Consider the following 25,953-nt stretch of genomic DNA (forward strand, 5'->3'; position numbering starts at 1 on the left):
GCGCAATTGGTAGCCAAACAACTCTCACCAAAAAAGAGGCTTCACCAATGAATCTCTCTTCCAACAAATCGTGGAAGCGAAAGCGGTACCCCTTTGATCACCCTAGTTTATGAGCTCTTGGAGGAAAGCACCATGATACTCTTCTGCCAAAGCCTTTGAAATAAAGGCATCACAATCAGCAAGGACATTTGCATCCATAAATAGGGACGGCTTCTTGAATGCAAGATGCAAGAGTGTCGCAAACCCATGGATGGATTGCTTCATCCATTCCTATCTCTTCTTCATCAAAAAGAGAATATCATCTCTTTTTGGCATGGTGTCCAAGATATCACTACAAAGGGATAAAAGAGAAATTTAGAGGAAGAGAGGATACATTCTTTAGACTTTTTTTTTGCAAATCAAGTGTGGTTAATTATATTCCTTCAGAAAAAAACTTGAATACAAGGAAGAGCTCATGCTCAACAGACTAACTGGAGCTGATGCAAAGTCACAAATAATCAAGTATACAAGCCTCTCACGACGGTCTAGGGGGAATGGGGGCAAGAAGCCATGGAGGGGGGGTGTATCGCCATCTGGGGCTGCCTGGCTGCATCACGAAAAACAGGTCCTAGCTGCCCCAAGTGCGCATGAATTGAAGACGGAGCTCCTGACGAGCTCGAGACTTGCCCTGCACCTGGTTCCATCGGCCGCGAAGGGAGTGGATGATGGAGGTCCAGAGCTCTATCAAAGTCACCTATACAGAAAGTCTCTCCTCTCCAAAAATCTCCTGACACCGCGCCTTCTAGATATGCCATCCAGTGAGACTCCCTATGATCTTCCACACCTCAGAGCGGTCTACTGTGGACTCCAATACCTGGGAGATGGGTAGAGCCTCCAAGCCAGCTACTGCACACGACCCAGTCTCAATAAGGAAGATCGTGTCCTACATCCCAACCTCATACAGAAGGTGGCGGCCCTAACTGGCTGCCTGCCAGCAGAAAGCTCCCCATGAGATATATCCAAGGCTGGGTGCCATGCGGCGGAGAATGCGGCATGCTCCTCTCCACACTAGTTGCGCTCCTCACACGACCAGAGGCAGTGCTTTGGAGTATCCAAAAACTGCTGTGTATAGCATTTACATCCTCTATTCTTCTACATCTCGGTTAACCAAATCCCTACCGCTAGGCCTCCATGTGCCACCAGCTATACGAAATACGATACCCTCCTCGGCCTCAAATTATCCCATAGGCGGCACCAAAAAGACCGTCGAAAAGCATCCATGATGCTGTGCTCCGCCCAGTACTTGCTACGAGACGGCGCCCAATCCATGTTGTGGGAGCTTTCGCTCAACCGCCAAGACCCACGGACTGCTTATTGCTTCAAGCGTTCCAAGCCGAGCACTAATAGCTACCTCTCACATAGCCAACGCGCCATCCATATCTACAGGTGTAGTGAGCTTACCTCCATGCCATTCGAGTTACCTCCTCTCCTGCGCACTCCGGTTGCTCCACAATCCAAGTGCAAGCTTCAAGCAAGCTCCATCCTCAAGCTCCACGCTCCAAGCTCCATAGCCACGAGCAAGAGAAGAGAAAAGAAGAGAAGAGAAGAAGAGAGGAGAAGATGGAGAGCTTCTCCACCCCACGGTCCCTCACCCTCACACACTCACTCCCTCACACTCTCACACTCCCTCTCTCAAGCACAAGGCACCACTTGTCCTGTTCTTTAGGGTCAACAACTATGGAGGAAGCCCACTATCAATTGGAGTAGATAGCAAGTTGAAATATGCCACATGAGCTGCCGTATTATTACTGCTAGCTTTCGTCTTCAATGAGCTCGAGTGACTACCCCCATTTGTTATTCATCGGGTTGGGCTTTCAATGCCCTTCTTCAATGATAAGCTAAAAAAATGGAAGGTCAAATTTGTCACCAATCTGATTGCGCCTGTTGCATCCACGTGAGTTGCCTAGAACTGCGCCGAATCCTGCACAAAACAAATTTGATTAAAAAAGTTTGGGAGACAGGTCAAACTCTAAGCAAGCCTGGAGTATTGTCCTGCACTTGAGGACCCAAACTGTGTATAGACTTCAGTGCAGATATTATGTGAGTGCACGTGCATACTTAGATATTACGTAGGTAGGAGACTACGGGCTGGTTTCTCATGACGTCGTCTGGATGAAGCAAAGTGGTCTAGGATGTAAAGAAGTACATGTGAAGGTGGGTGCAACATCATGTACATTGTGATTGCATGACGTAGCAGGATAGAACACAGGGATAGTGTACTATCCTTAGGTGGTGGACATTGGGCCTGTGTGATAAGGACGGTGTACTTTTCACGGCCATTTGTGCAGGGCTTACCACAATTGATTGCAATGGTATTGAGGCAGGGTGCAAGAGGGGATTGTATGAGTAGGTCAAGGTGACAGGTCTAACCATAGGCGAGACAGGCTCCCTAGGTATGTCCTGCCCTTGAGGTGCCCTGAACTATTGTGGGGGGTGCTAGAGGGCTAGGGGACTAGGGGCGGAGCCGGCCGACCAAGGGCACTGGACGCACCTAATTTGAGGGCCCCTAGGTGCGGTGCTGTAATCGTGGGTGCTGTTTTTCTTTTTTTTCTTTTTTCTTTTTTTTTTCTTTTTTTTTAAAGCCATAGTACAACCATTGCAATATGCGGAGACTATGAGCCTTTCAATGGGTCGGGACAAGTCAAGCCTCGGAGGCTCAGAAAATGGATATGACCGTGACGATTTTGCCCTAGCCTCGTTGTTAAGGGAGCCGTTGTTGCAATATTGGTGCGATTACACTGACACCTATCGTGCGCTCACTATAGAGCTTGGCCCAAGAAGAGAGTGTAGCCCATGACTATGCTTTGGTTCGTGCGATGAGGGCACTCGCAAGGGTGATTTTTCGCGTTCAGCAGCGTGGCTTTGTTACGGTTCTTTGTGCGGTTGGTGGTCTTGCAGTGGCCTGGCCGTTAAACACGTTTGCACGAAGACCTGTGTCGTCCTACATCCACTTGTCACTTCGTGAGAGTATATGCTTGCTTGCGTTAAGTACATCGAACAAATGCAATCATGTTAAGACATAATTTTTTCAGAATGCTATGATTTCTATTGCGATACCTATTCCATTGCTTGTTAAGGTCGCATATATTAACGATAGGTAAAGGAAGTGTGTACAAGAGGGAATCTTGCCCCTTTACTCATCAAAAGACAAAAAGTTATGGCATGATAACTTGTCAAGCTACTTGTACATCATAGGGGCTTCGTCAATTTGTACTAGGTGGGGTGAATCCAATTGGTTAGGCAACTGGGGCGGTGCTGGTGCGGGACTCCCGTGAGGTTGGGCAGGGAACATGTCGGCCAGGACATGAATGGTGTAGTCCTAGGCCACCACCGTTTCCAAAATGCCTTTAAACAATTCATTAAATTCTTCCCTATCCCGAGCCGCCCTTTCTTTTCATGAGCACCTGGTGCCCGAGCGTACGCTGGGGGTCTGTACAACTGGTGTTGCCACATGCTGCGCATTTCTTTGAGTCTCGACTTTCTTGGCCCGGGGATTCTTCGGCCTTCGTCCGGGACGGTGTCTCTTAGGGCCCCGTTTCTTCGCATACCTTTTGAGGGTGGGCACGTAGCGCACCGGCGGAGGGACATGTGCCGCATGTTCCCATCGTCCGCGGAGAGCGTCTCTACAAGCCAGCTGCCCGAGGTTCTCCATGTTTTTCTTGTAGGGGGACCTATAAGATGCGAACCAAGGATTAGGCCTTGATACATGATAAAACCGTTCACCTGTAAGGGATTATAGTGTGGGTTATCAAGTGCATATAAGGAGAAGGGGAGGGGTGAGGCATGCAGTGCTTGTTGTAGAGGAATGGCCCCCGTGATGATGTTGACTTAGCCTCCTGCCATTAGCAGATCTTGGCTCACGCCGAGTTACATTGGCTGGTGGTCATGGATTTGGGCAGGGCTCATCCTCGGAAGGATGGACCGGAAAGAGAAAGGTGTATAGAAAGGGACTACACCCTGCTTACATCATCAGAGATGTTGGTCAGGGCTTCCCACGGTGGCAATGCAGGGTGCATGCCCTTTGCCCGAAGGTAGAAATGGTCATCTGAGAGGGGGACCGGACAAGCCTAGCCTGTTGGCCCCAACTCTTTTGTCTGCGCTTGACTATTATTGCTTGTGTGTGTTGATAGTGTCTATACAGGGTGACAAAAGTTATTGTTTATTTATATACATATCCAGGGATCCATGTCGCTTTATGAGGATAAAAACCAGTTATAGAACTCCGGATTGTATTGGAGCGTGGCACACGCATCTAGTACTTGTGGCAGCTTACTCAATACCGATAGATATTTTGCAACATCGAGTAGCATGGAACCTTGTCCGAGTCTACTGGCAACATGTAGCTCCTCCTCAGTGAGAACCTTATCGAACAGCGAGTCCTCTTGGCTAGGTTCAGCTAAGTCTCTACCCCGAATGGCAGTCAACACTCGAAGGGAGGTTGGTGCCACATAGATCGGGTCTCTTTGAGACCGCCATTTGGCCAATCGCTCCTCAGAGACTGTCATGACCTGAGCTCCTAGTTCGGCCATTGCAACGCGGTTTTCACACCAACGCTGTTCAAATCGACTTCGGCCCTCTGACAGTCGCTTTAGGTTCTCTATCTCTAAGAGATTTGGTTGGCAGAGCGCATCATTGAATGTGACAATTAAGCGCAGTTCGTCGGCTTTCTCGCCCGAGATGAGTAGCATGCGTTCATGCAAGAGCCTGTTATAGTGCTCGTCAAGATATTCTTGCTCTTCCCAAGATAAGGAAACGGCAAGTATTCTCCAAGCTGCTCTTTAGGGAATGCGCGCATGTCTACCAAGACATAGACATGTGCGAACACCTTGAGTTAAACATTCGGTGACACTTCTATGTTCAACAAGGGCTTCCTCGATTGCTATCTCATGCAAGGTTCTAGGAGTTGGCCTGGGCTTTAGCGTAGCTGGGGGCTCAGGCCTAGATGAGTAGGATCGGTCAACGCCAGAATGTCTGACGCTCTTGGGGTTTCCACGTTTCTCCTGAGACTTCGTTATTGCATCCTGGTTTTCCTTGGATGTAACATGTATAGGTTTGTCACCCTGTTGTGACAGCGTTATATCCACTCTTGACTAGTCAATGCAAGTTCTATTGTCGGTGGATTGAGTGTTGCAAGCAGCCATTGATGGTAACGACTGCTTTGATTTTTCAGAGCACACGGATGTGTCTGAGGTTTCACCGCTATTAGGGGAGGCGTCAATGGGTTCAGTGGTGGGTGGACTCGATGCTTTATTCATTAAATCTCCAACTCTATTTGTCTCAATGTTCCTGGGGTCCACAACCACCTGCAGCTATTGTTGTTTTCGTTGCTTTCTCCTCTTTTTCTTGGTCAGTGAAGGTGCATCTCTCAACATCTCAGGACCCTAGACTAGGTCAACCGTTGTTGTGCTTGGTTGGGCCTTAGCATTTCCTGTCTCTAGGGTGTCCACATGGGTCGTAGCCGTGGCTTGCTGACTAGCCTCGCCAGGTTGTGAGGGTACGACTATCTCCCTTTTGGAAGAGTCTAGCTCTTCCGCCAATTCCCACGTGTTTAACTCCTCCAGCCTAGGCTTTAGGCACTTTGGAAGTGCTGAAGTTGTCAAGGCAGTTGGTTGTGACATTTCCTTCACAGGTAAACTGCTAAGGACACGCTCTGCAGGGGACATTGTCACAGCCAAGGGCTGTGACTGCTGTGATCCCTGATTTGAAGTACTAGCAGCTAGTTGAGTGAACTTGCTACCCTTGGTGGATCGCGGTGTCAAGTCCTTCGAGCAATTGGAAGTGGTCGTGTCTTTTGTTGCCCTTAGAGCATTCCCTTGCGTAGATCGAGTATCGGTTGAGCTAGCCACGGTGGATTGCATTGGCATATCCTTGGGTTGAGAGCTAAGGGTGGTGTCATGTCCTGCCTCTTGGACATCTGGAAGCTTTGATGGAGATAGAGATTGGGAGTGAGCAACTGCCATTGACGACCGCTGTTGTGCTTCCTATGTTTGTTGGGAAAAAGAGGATGCAGGAGATCTAGGACTCTTAGGTAGACTTGGCACTGGCTGAATGATTTGCTCGAGGCTATTAGACGATTGTGCCATTGGCTTTGTTGAGCGGTCAGCCTTGCCATGAGCAATGTTATGCCTATGATGCCTGTTGTCCTCTTGGGAAATCAAAGGCTCTTTGGGCACTAATGGCTCTTGTGCACGCTCAATGGCTACACCTAACATCTGCTTATTAAGCATGCTAGGTTGAGGCTCTTTCTTTCGAACACTCATGTCTGGTTTCTTGCCTCGAATCCTAGAGTTTCTCTTAGATTTCCTCCTGTGCTTCGTTGCTTTTGATGCGATCTTGCCTTCAACTGATAGAGATGATTCAGTAGGGGGTTTTGGTACCCAAATCCATCGGTTACCTGCGTAATACCCTTGAGCACGTAGCAACGCTTTGGGTATCCATCCCAGCGTTGTGCTGACCCTCCATTGATGCCTTCGTCTGTAAGGCTTGGGCTTCTTTTGGGGTCTTCTACGATATTTGTAAGTCCAAAGCCCATCCTTGGCATTGTCTCTTGACCTTCTTATTCCAAGCATGGCCTCACTCACGGGTTCTCGTTGTTCAACCTGTGCTTGTATCAACTCTTCCAACAAGTCCTTGCTCTCGTTAGTAAGCTTGACTGTTACGTCAGCATCTTCCTTGCCTTTCCTTTGAGGTTCGATAAGGTCACCCTTGCTAAAGGTTGTGACTATCCTCACACCCGGTAGTGTCAGGTGTATCCTCTGAGCTACACAGTCAGCCTCACACTTGGTTGCCCTTTTGAAGGGTCTTCCCAAGAGGGTTTCCTTACCATATTTAGCACCATTTGGAGGAACATGAAATAGAATAGGCAAGCTCTCAGTTTCAATTGTTGCAAGGATATTGCACTTCCCTATGAGTGCTTGTGGAGGTCCCCCATAAGGGCTAAGAGTTGCATTAGTCGGTGTCAGCTCTGGTTGGCCTAGTAGGATTCATGCCTCATAAGTCAAGACATTAAAATCTGCTCCTTCATCAATCAGAGCATCAATAGTATGCTCTCTTTTTGCGGTGAGTTTGACCCTAAGATAAGCAGGTGGTACTATGTCTTCATCTTCCAAGTCTTGGCTTGTAAATTTAAGCCTTCTGACAAATGCCCTTGAGTCCCCAACTGCACGACCAGATGTGGATTCTCCACTGATGTCTTGGCTCGTCAGTGCAATGCTATTCAAGGAGCATCTATTGTCAGGACTGTTGTATCTAGTCATTCTCGCTATTGTAGTTTGATGTTGTTGCTCTCCGCTTTGACTAGATGCAGTCCGAATGCAACACGTATGTATTTTTGCAGCGTGGCCTTCTTGCCCGTGCTGGCTAGATTGGCCCATTGAGGGTCTAGGGTCTCTGTTTCTCTTAGTTCGGGTATGGGCTTTTGGTTGCTCTTTTGTCAATGAGAATCCATATTTGTGTAGAGCCATTACTATACTAGGGTCTAATTTGGAGGACCTGTCACGGCGCGCGTTTTCTCTCCAACCTACTTAGGGGAGGTGCGGAGGGGGCAGGGAGTCCGGGGGGGGGGGGCAGTCCCCCCCGGCCCGCAAGGCCGTTGTGGTAAATGACATCCGTGATTTGAAAGACCGTTTACAGCCAAAACTTGAACTACTTGCTCTAAGTTTCAGCCTAGTGATCGATCTATGATATGGTTTCGGCTCTATATGGTCTCTCGGTCAGTTTCATTGTGTTCAGGTTAAAATTTGAAAAAATCTAAATTTGGCCCAACAGGTCCGAATTGCAGGGGCCGAGTGCCTAATTCGGCCCGCTCCGAGGGCCAAGTAGAAGGGGCCGAACGTAATTGGTCCGAATGTCAAACTCGGCCAGTCCGAACCTAGACATCTGAGGGTCGAGTGGGCTAAGGCCGAGTTAGGAGAGCCAAGGGCCGAATTCCAAGTTAGTCCGAGTGCTCAATTCGGACGGGCCGAGCGGTGGGTATTCGCGTGGTAGTGGGCCGAATGGTCCAAAGACCGAGTGACCGAGGGCCGAGTCGGGTGGTCTGAAGGCCGAGTCGAGTGGTCCGAGGGCCGATTCTGGGACTCGGCCCAGAATCGCCATCACTTGGGCACGCCGAGCGTGGCGCGTTTTTTCACCGGACCTCACGAAACCTGCCGCGCCGAGCGTTGGAGGCCTTCCCCCTAGTCAAGCAGCTCCAGATCCATCCTACTCATGTAGAGGAAGGTGTAGAATTACCTAGGCTGGGCAAATATCTCTCGGATGACAAGATCGAAGCGGATCCACTCACGAAGCTTTCCTCTTCTCTCCTGCTCTCCTGAAACCCTCAATGCACAATGTGGCCTTTCTTGCCACTCTTGGCTCTTATACCCCTTCCCGCGTATGGTATTGATGCCCCCAATCACTCACTTGCCGATCTTAGGCATCACAAGCGAGCTTTTTACCACTTTTTGCACGATTTTTGCCCAATTTTTCCCTGTTTTGCAACAATAAACCCTAATGCTTATTTTCTTTGTTTTTCTTTGTTTTCTCCTACTCTAATGCATCCAAATCACAAAGTAAATACCTACACTACTCCATCTCACAACATAAATCTCAAAAAAGCAAAAACCTACTTGCCAAGGAGGTCGAATACCATCTTCAACCCCCTCCCTTCCTACCTATCTCAAGCACCGGTTCGGGGAAAACCCTTACTTCGATGATCGATTCGAAGCGTGCAAGCGCTCAAGGCTTGAATCCGTTGGTCTCGGCAACGAAACCAAAATGTGGGAGCTTTCGCTCAACCACCAAGACCCATGGACCGCTTATTGCTTCAAGCGTTTCAAGCCGAGCACTAATGGCTACCTCTCACATAGCCAACGCGCCATCCATATCTACGGGTGTAGTGAGCTTACCTCCATGCCGTTCGAGTTACCTCCTCTCCCGTGCACTCCAGTTGCTCCACGATCCAAGTGCAAGTTTCAAGCAAGCTCCATCCTCAAGCTCCACGCTCCAAGCTCCATAGCCGTGAGCAAGAGAAGAGAAAAGAAGAGAAGAGAAAAAGAGAGGAGAAGATAGAGAGCTTCTCCACCCCACAGTCCCTCACCCTCACACACTCACTCCCTCACACTCCCTCTCTCAAACACAAGCTCAAGCAAGCGGGTGGTATGGGATGCCAACCTTGGGATGTGGTCGTGGCTCGAAGTGTTGCTAGCTCCCAGGCCCGAAGGTGAGCCTAATCGGCTCTATGGCTAGGAGGTGAGTCTAATGTCCAATCCCTCTCATGTTGAGTTTGGCTTGTGCCGTGTCTCGTGTGCAAGTTGGATCCTAGGGAAACGTTTCACTAGGCACAAATAATACATGCATAAGCTGAAAATTGGACCCATTTATTGCAATGGTCACAACTATTGCAATGCCATAAACATCGCAACTAGATTTGTTTGCACAGGAAACTCTTTCCCACAAGGGCTGCATTACACCTTGCATAAAATCATGCATTGATCTGGGACCTTTGAGGCGATTGGAAAGGGGGTATAGAATGGCTCTCATTCTCTCTTCAACACAGTCCTTTCAGGCCTGAGATTGAGTGTTGAGCCACAAAAATTAGGGTTTTATTAAACCCGTCATTAAATCTTTTTAAGTCAGCCCCAAAAGCACAAAACGCTGCATTGATTAAATTAAATAAATTATTTGTGGAAGTAGATCAAATGCAACCCCAAGCCGCTTTAAATATGAGCCTAGTGTGTACAGCCTTTGATCCCTTAATCATTCATCAGCTGGCACTGATCACCACTCTTCGACTCTTGGCCTGTAAGCCCACATGCGTCTGTACTGGACACCCACATGTCCAAGGAAGTAAAATGGGCCTGATTGAAACTGCCACCTATGCTTTTGCAACCAGCAAGCCACCCTGCTGCCATCGTCTGCTCAACCTAATTTAGACAAGTGCATCCACACTGATCTGCATTTTCAGCTACTGATTGTCAAAGAGACTATTTGCTGTGTTTCAGGATTTGCAAAGTATGACACACTCTCGGAGCTGTCATCAATGTCTCTGACTCCTCTTCAAGCTCGCCTCATCCCTGGTCCACCCGAGACATAGAGGTTTGAGGCCCATTGCATCATGCCAACATAGTTTGATTCATTCATTCATTCATTTTCCTTCTAAGTTCTCTTCTCTATAAGTTCTACCACTTTCACTGTGTTCTTGCCATACACTTTGAATTCTCCTTTCAGTCATTTCTTTACAGGTGATATTTTGTATGTGCCTATAAGAGGTGTTGGCACTACGCCATTTTTCCCTAACCAGCTGTCATCTTTGAGTTCCATAGCATAGGCCCTCATGTTCCCAATTTGGGGTTCCATCTCCTCTCATTCCATGGCCTTACACAATTGTCTTTACAAATCACGTCGTCTTTGTTGAGGATGCTATGTTAGGAGCCATATTTTGGATGTCTTCAAGAGCGTGGGCTTTATCAACTCCATTCTCCTTCCATTTTGCAAGGTCATCACCATCTCTCCATTGCCTCCCCTATCAGGCCTCCATCCATCCCATAGGTTCCTACCTATGCCCCACCATCTCCTCCAGTGGTTCCCTCAACCCCCCTGTCCATGTCAGAGGAGGATACCAATATCTATGACAGATTTGTGGATTTCATGGCCCTTCTATAAATTTCAAAGGGGGATTTCCACGATCATCAGGAACTCTCTCAAGTATGCACATTATCTCAGGGCTTTTATCTACTACAGCAACTTATTTCCCTCTTCTGCAAGCCACCTTTCTTGCCCCTAGCATGCCCATCCCATGCTCTTTATTCCTTGATGTCTTACATTGGCAGGAGCAGTTTGCAACACCTTCAATAGCTCTTCACTAAGGTCTTCTAGTCAGATCAGGGATGTGGCTCATCCATCCTTGACTAGATACCTTCGATATGGCTCATTGAAGGCCTCTAAGGTTTATTTTAGCCACCTGTAACAGCCAGTTTTCATCTAGAAAGAGGGTCATGCTTCTTGGCTGGACTTCATCAATGGACATCATCTGCAAGCAGATATTACAATCTTGCATCAGATTTTTTGCTTCTCACCTTCTGCCCACAGCCAAAATTCAAGAGGGGTCTTTAGCAAACATGTTTTACATTGTCTTCTTCTATCTATATCTTCTCCCTATGAGCCTTCATCTTGAGTTAGACAAGGACTTTGGGGGCTCTATCACTGTCTTTGTCAATCCTTCATTCTGGTGTGTCAGACTTGTTCATTTCAGGCACATTAGGTGGAGATTGAAATGCCTTTGCACCAGCCCACTTGAGCATGTCCACATTGACAGTTTGGACAGCCTGCCCAGTTTTGGCTGCATTGGCAGGTCTGCCATGTGGCAGCCTGGGTGACCTGTTATTTTCACATTATGGCAGCACGTATGACTGTTCAACGTTTTGCCACTTGTGAGCAGCAGGTCAGCCAATTTTGGTTAGTGTGCCAATTTATGGCAGCCGCTGCTTTTGCTGCCCCATCATTGCCAGATTCAACCAACTCCACTTTCTCTCTCATCAACTGCATTTCTTGTCTCTTCTGCCAAATTCAGGCACCCTCACTGATGCAGTCCAACAACGTGCAAGCGCTGATAGCAGCCGTGTATTCAGCATTCTGATCAATGCAGATTTGTTCCTTCTCTCTCTGCATTCACTTTGCCTTTCTCTTCCCTTCTCCCTCTTTGTTCATGACTACTTCCCTTGTGCACTCTCATGTAATCATCAATGGGCCTTGTTAAGATTGAGGTACCTCTACTTTCTACCTATCTCCTGCAAAGATTGTAAATGCCCTATGATCAACACAGTTCCCTGGGGATCTATCCTTCACAAACAGAGGACAAAAAATATCTGCCATCTCTTATCCTTTCATGTCTGTTTTCTTGAAACAATATAACCCTCTAATTACTTGCCACCTAGACATCAAATGCCTATTGATATGAAAAGAAGAAACAAGGCATTGTCACTGTCCTTATCATGTCATTTTTGTCACAGAATCAACAAAATGAATTCCCTCACACCTAAAATCAACTCATGAGCTGTAAGGAAAAACGATTGCATAAGTTTCAAAGTGCTTCTTGATAAAATAACAAAAAGAAGTCCAGAAGAAGATAGTTTTTAATAAAGCATATGGCAAGCCCTTCTTTGTTGATTTGGATTTTGGGTGGGTTACTATACTAATTTCCTTACTTGCAAAGGTGCTGAGCCCAGCATAAAGCTTCGCTTTTGGCATAATTCCAGAAATACCACCTGTTCAGAAAAAATAATCCATTTCAATAGCTTTCAGATATTTTTGAGTTGAAATTTCCAGAACTTTGAAAAGCATAAGAGACCTGTGGTTTCAAAAGCTGAATTGCCTTCTGAACTTCTATGCATGACTCCTGAAACACCAAAATATCATATTAGCTCACAGTCCAAGGAAAAGCACAAGAACATGGCCATTGGTTTTAACGGCACCAAGAAATCCTACCTCCACATAATGCAAATAAGCATTTCCACTGTCATTCTAGCAGGTACACAGTTGGGGAGATGAATGCCCCTGCTTTACAGTTACTCTAAAGATGGGAACATAATTGGCACCATTGCTTTGTCCAAACTCCCTAGAAGACACTACCACACACTGAAGATCAACCAATGAAGGAGCTAGTCTTGCTTCCTCTCAATTCACAGATTTAGTTTCAGCAAGGCAACTGGGATAAAAACCAACAGTCCACAAGGTCATAACAATCAAGGCAGCAGCTGGGAACACTCAGAAAGGGGCTGCAGCAGTCAATTAGAGGACTGGAGTGATGGTGACAACAGCTGAAACCAGACACAGGTGTCAACAGCCTTTGGGTGATCACAACATTAGTTGGATATACTGAGGAATGCTTGTTGGTAGCAACAACAAAAGGAGTTGGCAACCACATGATGATGAGCTAGGCATAGATTGGGATGAACATGGATAATCAAGTTTCCAACTTTTGAAGACCATTTGCCAGAAGTGGCCACTGAACTTTGGATCCCGATCATTGACTACTTTGTCGAGCAAACCATAAAGTTTATAAAGTTGTTCGACAAAGAGGCCAGCCAATTCATGGTTTTTCACGGTCGTCTTTGTAGGAATGAATCGAGCCATTTTCATCAATCGGTCGACCACAACCCAAATTGCATCATGACCTCGATTCCATAGAAATGCTACTTCATTTCCTATCAGGGATTTGTAAAGAATACAACATCCCTACTTGTCTATGCCGTTCAACTCTGTTAAGCTGAAATTGCAGACACTCACGCACATAAGAGTCGACCATAGTCTTAATATGCAGCCAATAAAAATAACGAGTAACCAAGGTCAAAGTCCGGTGTATACCAAGATGTCTAGCGCTCAGTGCATCATGACACTCGTAAAAAAATTTCTTGCGAATATCCCGATTATCAGGCGCGCACACTTTGCCTTGTTTAAAAAGTAATCAATTTCAACTAGAATACCTTTCTGCCATCTTTCTCTCAATAGCCAATCTTCGAGCATCCTAACTACTTAAGCTTTCTGGGCTACTAAGTCCCTCTTAAACTAATTGCCAGATCTTACTAAAGTGAAGATCATTTAGGCAACGCCCTTTGAAAGAAAGATAGAAATTAGTTGAAATTTCAAAGAAGGACAAAGCATTGACTTCAGGAATTCGACTAAGAGCATTGGCAACCATATCAGTTGCACCCTTCCTATAGCAAATTTCAAAGTCAAACTCTTGCAAAAGGTCCATCTATTTTGCCTTGCGGCCACGAAGATCGAGCTAATTACATAGGTATTTTAATGAGTGGTGGTCTATCCAAATAATGAACCGGGCATCGTACAAATAATGATGTCATACTCCAAACAATGAATGACCGCCAACAATTCCTTCTCTTGGGTGGTATAACGTGTTTGTTGTATTTGTATGAACCTCGAAAGGTTTATTCGGATCAATAATTTGCAACATCGGTGCAATGGTAACAAGTCGCTTCAATATTTAAAAACATTGATTGAGCTCACTAGTCCAAACAACAAGTGAACTAACGTGCTTCTTCTTGCTTTGGATACCCTTAAGCAAGTATGTTAAGGGTTCAGCAATTAAGCATAGTCCTTAATGAATTTCTGAAAGAACCCTCTAAAACCTAAAAAAGATTTTACTTGCCTAATGATTGCAAGAATAGGCTAATCAAGCACTAGTCGTACCTTTTTGGGATCGATTTAAATACCATCAACGGAGATGACATGACCAAGATGTAACAACCGTGTGCAAAAAAAATCGCCCTTGGATAGTTTAGCAAACAATTATTCTCATCTTAAGAGATGTAAGACAATATGCAAGTGTTTGGCATATGCTCCTTCAACGACTTTCTATAAATAAGGATGTCATTGAGAAAAGTGACTATCCACTTTCCCAAATATGGACAAAATAGATCATTCATCGTTTGTTAAAAAGTTGCGAGAGCATTGGTCCATCCAAAAGGTAGGACCAAAAACTAATAGTGTTCATACTGCATTCGAAACGCAGTTTTGAGACATTCTTTGAAGCTATCCGTATCTAATGGTATCCAAACCTTAGATCGATTTTGGTATATATGATCATCCATCCTTGGCAACGGATACTTATTCTTGATAATCACTTTATTGAGACCCTTGTAATCAACACAAAATCACATTGTGACATCCTTCTATTTAGCAAGAAGAACAAGCACGCCCCATGGGGATTTACTCGGCTCCATATAACCCTAAGCCAAATAGTCATGAAGTTGCCTAGCTATCTTCTCCTCCTCTTTCGAGCTAAACCTATAAGGTTGCCGAGAGACGGGATGGCTACCAAGCAAGGTTTCAATACGATGGTCTAAGGTTCCACGAGACAATGGAAGTTGATGATCTGTTGAATTAAAATATCTAAGTTTGGAACCACCCGATCCCAACGATCCACCATTGGGTCCTTCGCATATCGGACACAATAAACTCGGTTACTGGGTACCATGTAGAGTTGCAAACTCTACATCAAGCCAGAAAAAAATAAAATTATGAGTATAACCATAATCGAATAAAACTGTACATCTTTGCCATTTATATACCATGTGACCTTTAAAAGATCATGTGGACCAAAAATAGTTTTATTAACAGGACTACTATTGCTAATACTAGCATTAACAAAACATTCTTCAAATAAAATTTTACAAGAAATGCCTCGAGCTTCAAAAGTGTTTATCGAAGTCTTAGAAGTAGACTTCCCATTTCTATTCTAAGAACGCTCGCGATCACTACGAAAATGACCCATTTGATGGCAAGCAAAACAACAACCCTTTGAGCAATCCTCATTGCAAGTGACCTTTCGCTTGCCATCTTTTTTCTTTTGTAACTCCAAAGTCAGCTGACGAGTTACTGCCAAGGTAGATGACTTCTTTGACTTAAAGATTGAGGCAACTCAATGGGAGCCCCCAGTAGACTAGCTGCCCCTACTTGCAACCAAAGTATTATTAAAATTCTTAGCATACCTGTAGACGTCCTCAGCTAAGTAAAGAGAATTGCAGAGCACCTCATTCTAGTAGTCCGTCAGCAATCCAAAAACGTATGGCATGTAGAGTAATGCTTGAGGATCGTCCAAGGCCTTTGTTCTATGAAATAAATCTTTAAATTCCTGCAAGTATACATCCAAGTTTTTCTTTCCCATATCAAGCTCAAATAATATTCATAACTACTCAATCAGATCATCAATCACAAAATGTTTCTGAAAAACGGATTAAAAATCAGCCCAAGTCGCAAACTTGGGACATAAGCCCCCCATCAAGCATACATCTTTGCCTGTAACATGATTTGTATTTGCCCAATACACTGAGCGTCATCAAACTAATACAAATCAAAATATGTCATCCATTTAGCCAGCCATGAGTCGATATTTGTCTCATCACATTACTTTTTCTCTCCTTTAAAGAGATCAAGTTAGAATTGAAGAGACAACATCCTCATGGCTACATGCACACATGGAAAATGGGGAGTGTGGAGCTCGGCTAATTGGCACTGCATTTCCTTCACTTGAGCTTGGAGATTCGCCACAATGGATGAATATCCTTCGGATTTGAGGAAAGAAGATGCTTCAGGATGTTGCTCATGCGTATGTTCGAGTTTTGGCAAAAGCCACACATCCTCCATGTGCTGAGATTCAGCGGAAACGAGTCGATCTTCCACCTAGAAAAATAGGTGGACAAGAAGTATCATACCAAGGCCCAAGGTCTTCCACCTAGAAAACCACAACAAACCACTACGATTGCCTCCACTCTGGCTGGCCAGTCCAGTGGGGCTATGCCTCCCACTACTGCACTATCTGCTTCATCTACCCTAGTGGCTATTGGATATGTGTCACATAGACAGCCTCAATAGACTATATCCTTCACTAATCCTGAAGGATTAGCTGATTGGTCTACTAGTGACACATATCCAATAGCCACTAGGGTAGATGAACAAGATAGTGCAGTAGTGGGGAGGCATAGCCCCCCACCTCGCCGTATGCGATGGTGACCACACACTTAGCCTTTCCCTTTTTTAGACTTCCACTATATACTTATATACTCAGCACATTACACTTATCTTTGCTTTCCTTTACCTTCAGTTTTGTTTTTTTGGAGCATCTCACTACTCACCTCTATGCTTACAAATTTTCATCCCTTTTGCAGAGTTTTGTATTTCAATGCAAGGCTAACATGTACGTTTGCAGTACAGAGCACATGTTTCAAGCTTTGTGTGGTTTGCACATGGCCATTATAGAGGAGTATGATCTCATTGATTAAGAGTATAGTGATGCGACTCTACTTTATGTGATGTATGACCATGGTATGCATTTTATTAGGTATGCATTTACTACTTTCTATCATGCCAATGGTGCACAATTGACTGGCATAAGTCATTTGGTATTTTGGCTTTCACTGAGAAGGGCACACAAAAGATTTCTAATGATTTTACTTGGCTTCAGCGTAGGGAGTCCTACAAATCTTTGGATTTTCATGTAGGCATTGATATTTCCCCTGGGCAACAATTCATTTCGGTTTTGCAATCCATTTGTGAAAAGTTATACCATAAAACTTATTATTATCTAGGGTGAGCCATATGGAAAATCGAGTCCTTACATATGCATGGTATATTCCCTCTTGTTGGATGTTGCATATTAGAGTTATTTCACAGATACAACACTTGATTATCAACTTCATGTCTACTGGCCACTATTCTAAGGTCCCACAATTGCAATTTTCTTGGACTAATTAAGTACTAGTATACTAGTACTAGACTAGTAGCTAGATGGTAAGCTACTAGTGCCAGACTTTGTATCTACCAGACTAGGAGTCTCATAGTTGCCATTTTTTGGGAATAGTAGATATCACCCTAACATTACTAATTTGCCACTGTGCACCCTTTGTCCGATGCCTTGGCTACTTTGGGCATAGTTGTCAAGTACGAAAGGTACGGTACGATAAAATACAGTACTAAATGGTACCTTATGATTTTATAAGGTATGGTACAATATTAGTACGAAAAAAAATTAAGATGATTTTTTAAATAACAAAAACCATAAATCATTAAATGATAGATCGTAGAATACATATTTCCCTCCTCGATGATGGAGGGTGTCAAATGACCATGCCCTTGCTACCACCTACTCGAACTCCTCGCCCATGAGCACCTTGACTGCGAGTGTCACAAGTATCTGCTGCTATAAGCTCTCTATAGAGCTCTGAAAAATCATCTCCTCCTCCTCCTCCACCTCCCTATGTATGCTTGGAAGAGTGTCGCCTGTCAACTTGAATGTATCAACATTCACCTACACAATGCAGTGATGCACGTAAGATTGATCATTGTAAATGCTAAAGTCTAAATTATAAAGTATAAACTTCAAAGTTCAAAGTTTAAAAGTTAAAACGACAAATTTTAAAATTTAAATGTTATGATTAAGTGTTTAAACTTTACCTGCTTCGGACTACCCATGCTCATCATAGCTCTCATCATGCGTAAGATAGTGTGGCAATAGACTAGCTGCTCTTAACTGTCGTGTGCTAAGCCGATTGCGAATGTATGTGAATGAGAAAATAGGCACTCCATTTTCTCTCACATGCACCCGAAGAGCAATCTTGGGCAAGGACCCTCATGGCTAAGGGCTAAAGGGTCTCCAGTGCGTATCCAAAGTTTTTCCACCAAAATAAAGTCTTCACAAGTGACTCTCTCCTCCAACAAGTGGGAGAAGCAAAAGCCATATGCCCTCTCTGATCTGCGTAGCATCCTAGCTCCTCTAGCACTACATTGTGGTCATCCACAAGGACCACACGAGTCAAATAAGCAAGCTGGTCCGAATGAAACTCTCTATCATCCATGACCGCCAATGACTTGTAGGCCGGATGTACCAATGCAGCAAAACCATGGATGGGCTTACGCATCCATGCCCATCTCCTCTCTGCTATCTCTAAAACATGTGCACGTTGTGTCTCTGTGATCACTGTACAAGCACGTGCCTCCACCAATGTCACTCTAAAGAAGTAAATGAGAAGGCCCATGGTGGACCCCTCGCAATCACTCATATGTAACACCCTATAAAAGGGAGTCACGACAATGACAACGGCACAGACTTTTTGCCAAAACTACTTATTAAGGCACAAGCGTTGCATGGCTTTGGCCTCCTTTGTCTCATGCTCATCCCACTCATTCCATAGAGTGGATACCACTGTCTGGTGACTACACCTTATAAAGGCGCTCCAACAATAACTACATGTAAGCAAAGCAAGTTGAAGAAGGCTTCTTCAACTCCAGTGTGCTATACTCACGACATATCGCAAGCACCTTTACCTTTACCGTGAAGAATGTGACAATTAATGTAGCTTTGCGGACCACCCTCTTCATCCACTTGAGCTTCCCAATGTCCTCCATGAGCAAGTTCAAACAATGACTTGCACATAGAGTCCACACAATCGTAGGGAACTCGAACTCAAGCAAACGGCCCATGCGCCGACAATTTGATGCATTGTCAGTAACAACTTGCACCACATTTTAGGGGCCCACCTACAACCACAATTTACAAATTACAAGTATACTTATTACTAACAATACTTGGAAATTGGAGATTAGAGAGAGAAAGAGTCTAGAGAGAGTTGAAACTTGAGCCTTGCAGCTTAGGGGGAAAGAGAGAATCGAGATAGATCAAGATACTAGAGAGAAATTAATTATTAGAATAGGGAGATAGATAGTTATGCATATGCCATAAATCAAATTTCAATTGACTCATGATATTATCATAATGAAAGAAAGTGAAATAAATTTAAAAGGTAAATTGCAATGTATACCTCAATGATAGCTTGTCCAATGTGGCGGTAGATGAATACACCCGTCGTTTTTCTCCCTCTTGCCAGTATCTACGGCCCACAAAAAGCAAGTACCGAGTGGACATGAGACGAGTATGTTGATGATGCCACATTTCTTACAATCACTCCATCCGTCGGTAAGAATGGAGCAACCATATTTTATCCATGCGGCCCGAATAGGATCAAGGGCTCTATCAATCCTCTCCTTCTCTTCATCAATCTTTTTCATCCTCATATCATTGTATGTAACACCGGTCCATCCTTCACATGGACCCACATTGGCAATGGCTTTTACCATCTTCTGCCATTGCTCTTGCTTTAGGACATTGAATGCAAGATTACACTCAATCACCGTGCGTGCAATTTCAATGTCCGCAAGTCGTTGCCTTTCTCTAAGAAAGACAACTGATCCACGCACATGACCGGGAGCTTGAGAGAGAGAGGATTGTCTCTTCAGCACCACATGAGCCTCCACTCTTTGTCTTTTACCGAAGCCGGATGCGGATGTGGAGCCTCCACTACCAATGGTAGAGACCTTTCCCGCATCGGTTGAAGATACGCCCACATTGGATGCTTTCTCGTTAGTAGGCATAGGAGTTGGTGCCGAAGCTACTTCCTCCTCCTCTTGTGGATCCCTCTCTCATCTTGGCGAGAATCTCCTCCATAATGTTTTAAGGAATCTCCTTGCATGGAGCAACTTGCCCCCCCGTCTTGGAAAGATGTTGGAGAAGCCGAGTTGCACCACTTATATAGCGCTTCCCGCAATACTTGCATATCCAATGATGAGAGTTGGACTTCTTTGTGTCCCTCTCCACATGGACCACATGCAAATTGAAGGCCTCGTGTTTCTCACGAGTCATGGTGCCAATGACGGATAAAGAGGCCCGAGAGAGAGAGAGAGAAGTCTCGACTCTTGAAACTTAAAAGTTGAGTCTTGAAAGTTGAAAGAGAGGGAGACTTGAGAGGCCCGAGGGTTGGGGTAAAGTTGAAAGAGCAAGAGTGAGAGAGAGGGGATGGGAGATGAGAATGGAAAATGCTTTGATAGGGTGCAGGATAGAGAGGATTGAAGAGATTTGAGAATGGTAAATGCTTCGATAGGGTGCGGGAAAGAGGGGATGGGAGGTGATATTTGAGAATGACAAGTCACAAATCACAAGTCCATTCAAGAATCAAGATCCAAGAGAGGAAGATGAGAATGGAAAGTACTTCCTCAATTGGTGTGGAAGCATGGCGGAGAGGAGCATCTTTTGTAGATGAGAGAAGGGTCAAAGTTCAAATAGTCAAAGAGGGGTCAACGGTCAAAGAGAGGGCTGCCAACTAGAAGGAATCCAAAGAGGGCTAGGGAGGGAAGTGCATGGCTGGAAAGGGGGGTGGAATGAGGTATCCAAGGCTTCCCACCCCCCAAAAAGCGACACGCAGGTAGTGTTGAGAATCAGCAATCACACTCAAACAGCCTCTTTGTATGGAGTCTCAGGGTCAAGGACATGCAGGCTAACTTATCCCATATGCACAATGGTGCCTACTGCAGTTTCCTACTTTCCTATAAAGCATTGTACTTGCTTCCTTTCTTAATGCAATGATAGTACTCTTTTCATTTAAGTAAAGTGTCAATGTCATTGTCCACATACACAAGATTGTGTTTATGAGTCCAAGTCTCAATCTTGGAACCTAATTCACTTGTGTAACAAACAGTGTCCACTCCATCATGAGTCTACACTTCTCCTTCCATCCTCCATAGCTTCCGGTTATGCCATGCTCTAGATCCCGCATTTGTAACATGGTATCAGAGCGCAGCTGAGCATGGCTTAGCATGTTTCAGGTCCTCTCTCTGCTCCCTCAGTCTCTCATAATCTCTATCCAGCTCAGCTCAAGTGTTTGACTTAATCTCCAACTCCATTTTCACTCTCTATCCCTTGGCAGCCATAGCCAACCTGCAACCTACCTCTGTTGGAGGAGCTGGATCTCCACTTACAGGGCATATCTTCACTTGCTTCCTTCTGGAAAAGTGTTCCCCTACTTCCAGAGCTTCTTCTTGACACATCAATCACTGACATTGGGCTCCTATAGCTTTAGCATTGTCATTCTTCTGTGGATCTGTCCTGTGGCCACCATAGCTAGCCTGGACATACCTCTGATAGAGGGCTGAGATCTCCCTCTACAGACCTTATCTCCTCACGCTTTCTTCTGAGAATATCTTCTACAGTTCTAGGCGCAACTTCCCAGCATGAAAAACGTCAACATTGTGCGCAGTACGGCGTGCCATTGCTGATCTCCCCAATCTGGCGCAGTTTTTCGCAGCTGCCTAAACGACCTGCTGTAGCTCAGCATAGGGGCAGCCATTGAAGGGGCTTTTATGGGGCTTTAGTAGGCCATATAGTGGGCCAACTCCAGCTAAGAGGGTTCTTAAAAATTTTACTCCTACGTGCTGCTACAGTGAAAAGAACAGTCGGGTCTAGGAACCCTAAACTCAGGCAGCCATAGCTTGGAGCTTCAAGCTCAGAAATTCATCAGTTACTCACTCCTCAGGACTCAAACAAAGCTCTTGCCACTCAGATCTGACTAAACACTAAAGATTCTAACAAGGATTACTCATCAAATCACATCAAGGAGGGGAGATTTGTGCTTGGAAGATTTGAAAGAGTTGAAGAAATCAAGCAGCTCAAGCAACAACCACATCAAGCTCCTCTTCCAACTCATACTTCTCACTCAACTGAAGGTTTTGCTACACTTATCTACTCCAAAACTCAGTCTTCAGCAAGAAATCAAAACATCAAAATCAACAAGAAGAAGGTTCAAGAAGATCCAGCATCAACATCAGGCTCATCAAGAACAGTATCTATTGATACTTATCAAGTGTTATTTGACACTATTTTTCTTGTATCCTTTGATACACTTGAGTACAACACTCTTACTGATTTAACTCAGATCTGAAGGCATCAACATCAAATCAAGAAGGGGAAGATCACTTGGAGTAAAAGACTTCTGCAGATTTGGTATTCATTGACACTAAGTTAGTGCTTTTTAGCACTTGTGTCTCTCAATCAATTCTTATGTTGCTCAAATCTAATAAAGTCTGAAGTTGATTTGCTACTGTTCCCATAAATCTAACATGGGCAAAGACTCGCCAAATGCTCGATTCAAAGGAGTCGGATTCCACACTTGGCAAACCCGCATCAAGCTCATCCTGATGAAGAAGGGTCTCTGGGCCATCACAAATGGCAAAGAGAAGAAACCGAGGGACGCGGACCTTGCAACTACTTGGCAAAAGAATGATGACAGAGCCCAGGCCATTATCAAATTGGAGCTAGATGACAGTTATATCCATCACATGGATAACTGTGAGACCTCACAGGATACATGGAAAAGACTTGACACCCTGTTCGGTGCACAATCTAAATCATCAAAGTATGGTCTCCTAATTGAATTCTTCAGGCTTGAAATGAAGTCCAGCACATCACTTGCCACACATCTTAATTACATGGAAGGACTCCTAACCCAACTTGCAGGAATCAACATTAAAATGGATGAAGATGTTTGCATTGGTGTTCTACTTAAGAGCTTGCCTCCTGAATATAATAACGTATCAACAACTTTAATCAACATGCCAAATCCTGAACTTGTTGATATCCAGGCATCACTGTTAGAAGAAGAAAAGAAGCTAAAAACTAAAGAAGAACCAAGTACCTCTAGAGATGAGCATGCATTATATGTTGGCAACAGGTACAAAGGCAAGAAAGATCAGCTCTTTTGTGACTTCTGCAAAAGGACCGGACACACCGAGAAGTTCTGCCACGCAAGAAAGAGATCCCAAAAGGCCTATCTAGTCGCAGTCAAAGAAGAAGAAGAAAATGAAGCAAAGGAAGAAGAAGATGAAGATAACCAGGATCGGAAGGACAAGACTCATCAGTCCTTGTACTCTCATAATTCCGATAGACTGTTTTAATAGCCTTGTATTTTTTCTTGCCCTAATGCTTCCTGCCATAAGCTATGTAAACTCCTTATGTAACTTGGCATTACAGTCCCTGTACACTTTGTGAGGCCCCTGTTACAGCCTCTGGATGTCCACCATGTTTATGGTACCCACACTTAGCTTTTTTTTCAGCGACAGCCTCTGGTGTTTTGCCATGTCTGTGGTATGCCCACACTTTGCAGGTGGTTCTCATTACAGCCTCTACACACATTGTGCATTTCCTAGTTGTGATTGAGGAGGGGTGTTGAGAATCAGCAATCACACTCAAACAGCCTCTTTGTATGGAGTCTCAGGGTCAAGGACATGCAGGCTAACTTATCCCATATGCACAATGGTGCCTACTGTAGTTTCCTACTTTCCTATAAAGCATTGTACTTGCTTCCTTTCTTAATGCAATGATAGTACTCTTTTCATTTAAGTAAAGTGTCAATGTCATTGTCCACATACACAAGATTGTGTTTATGAGTCCAAGTCTCAATCTTGGAACCTAATTCACTTGTGTAACAAACAGTGTCCAGTCCATCATGAGTCTACACTTCTCCTTCCATCCTCCATAGCTTCCGGTTATGCCATGCTCTAGATCCCGCATTTGTAACAGGTAGGCGGAGTAAAAGCGGAGGCGTAGGAAACGCGTGACGCGGGACGCAGGACACACAGGCGAGATGGCCGAAATAGGACTATTTTAACGTATGAATTCGTACGGATACATATCATACGGTACCGTATGAATCGTACCTTACGGACAGATTTGTACAACGTACGGAGGCAACTATGGCTTTGGGATGGGACACCTTAGGGTAAACAAGTCATGTTCATACATTTTGTGTTTTCTCAGTGCAAAACCTAACATCACTTCACATAGTATCATATCCGATATACTGAAGAGTATTCTTATCATGAAGACCTTGGTTTGTGTGAGATACACAAGCGACATGGTTTGTGTAAGATACACAAGTAACATGTAACCAATTCACAATGTCTTAGACTCCTGAGTCCTTCCTCTTGGGATCCCACAATGTCTTTTCAAGCTTCTCCATTATTGGAAGACTTGACGAGGCATTATGGACTCAACAAGGAAGACAACACATCATCACTTTCCTCTTCTTGGCTAGATGTAGAGCTCATGATAGAGGAGTTCAGTGAATTCTTACACGTCAAATATTCCTATCACACTCCTAGGAGCCTTGTGCATCAATCAGGATCAGTTGGTGAGCATGGCTACCTCTCCACTCACGGAGGACACCTTGCATTCGAGACGACTATCAATCCATCTTCTTCATCACAACCAAGCCCAACATCAAGTTCGTATAACCCTTTTGAGTTGTATGAAACAAAATCCTTCCTTGTTCCTTCTATTATGCAGAATCCAAACCATGAAAGATTTAAATTATGTTAACTTCAATAGAGGAGGCTCTAGAAGCAGACATACATTTACTATTATACCTAGCATTGTATCCTCTATTTCTTTTGAGTATGAAGTTGGCACTTCTGGTTCACAATTGCCTCCCATCCCACCCTCTTCTGACAATGCTCTTTCATTTGCTTTCAATAGCTTAGGATTAAACTCCACCACTACATCAAGCACACTAGAATTAGAAACATTTATTTTCATTCCTGGCACCTTTTCTTTTTCAAAACCAAATGTTAGCTATCCACAGGTGAATGCCAGTTTGCACCTTGGTACATCATTAGCAGGAATGCCACCCATTTAAATTGTCCCTTATACACATCCATAAGTGAGCACACAAGTCTACCCTCGAACATCTATGATGGGTATCCCCCTCACTCCCCATGGACATTCACCACCCATTTCCTTGGCCTCTCAAACACAAGGATATCCATCCTCTGCTTATGCTGCACCCTCCACTATCCATGGGTCACTTCCACACAAGTATTTCCATCCTTTGCCTACAAAGTTCCTATCCCTCCTCCTTGGGCTACTCATGTAGCTACCATGCTAATACCCAATCAGCCTATACCATCTTTTCAATCCACTTTGCACACATGTCACATCCCATATGCATGGTGGGCACTCTAGGGTTCATCTCCAAGTGTAATCCACTCCTCCCTATCCCCAACCCACCCTATCCATCTTGTTCTCCCTAAGCACTATCACTCCTATTACTACAGCCAAGAATGCCTTTACAAACAAGACTTGTCTTAACAAGTCGAAGTTTCCTAGGCTAATGAGTCGAGCCCATAGGCTAATCTATCCTTAGGCTACTTTAGCTTTGAGATTTCCTTCATTTGTCATATGTTCCATCCACATATTCACACACTCACTTATCACACCCTCACTCATTTTAGGTTTGCTTGTGTTTTATTTAACTTTAAAGCATCTCACTATAAAGCTCTGTTTTTTGAAGATTCTAATATCTTTTGCAAGGTTTTGTATTTCAGCCTAAAACTAACATGCACATTTGCATTGGTCCTTCCTCAACTAGAGATATAGAAAGCGCACCATTCGTTTGGGGTTTTATCTTCCTTAGAGACTTTCCCTTGAACCAACATGGAGGCTTCCCTCTCAAGGCAAATCTTACGATAGCTCTCAATGCTATCACAGCAGTAGCTTCTCCCTAGCTCCTCCAAGCAGAGTACTTCATCTCTATCCTATTT

At 44.5% G+C, this 25,953-nt stretch overlaps 1 protein-coding gene across 3 annotated transcripts in view; it reads right to left on the minus strand.

Annotated features, from left to right (window-relative positions):
- Window positions 1-25,953, minus strand: part of LOC148017085 (uncharacterized) — a 97,798-nt gene that overhangs the window by 43,570 nt on the left and 28,275 nt on the right. For all 3 annotated transcript variants that reach the window (XM_087662523.1, XM_087662522.1, XM_087662521.1), the window contains exons 2-3: window positions 12,365-12,412; window positions 12,222-12,281 (exon numbers count right to left, since the gene is read on the minus strand). In XM_087662523.1, coding sequence (XP_087518649.1) covers window positions 12,222-12,281; window positions 12,365-12,412 — 108 coding nt within the window. The remainder of the gene's footprint in view (window positions 1-12,221; window positions 12,282-12,364; window positions 12,413-25,953) is intronic.

The sequence above is a fragment of the Lygodium microphyllum genome, chromosome 22 (genome assembly GCF_053477565.2).
Source record: "Lygodium microphyllum isolate KBCC chromosome 22, Lygodium_microphyllum_v1.1.10, whole genome shotgun sequence".
NCBI lineage: Eukaryota > Viridiplantae > Streptophyta > Polypodiopsida > Schizaeales > Lygodiaceae > Lygodium > Lygodium microphyllum.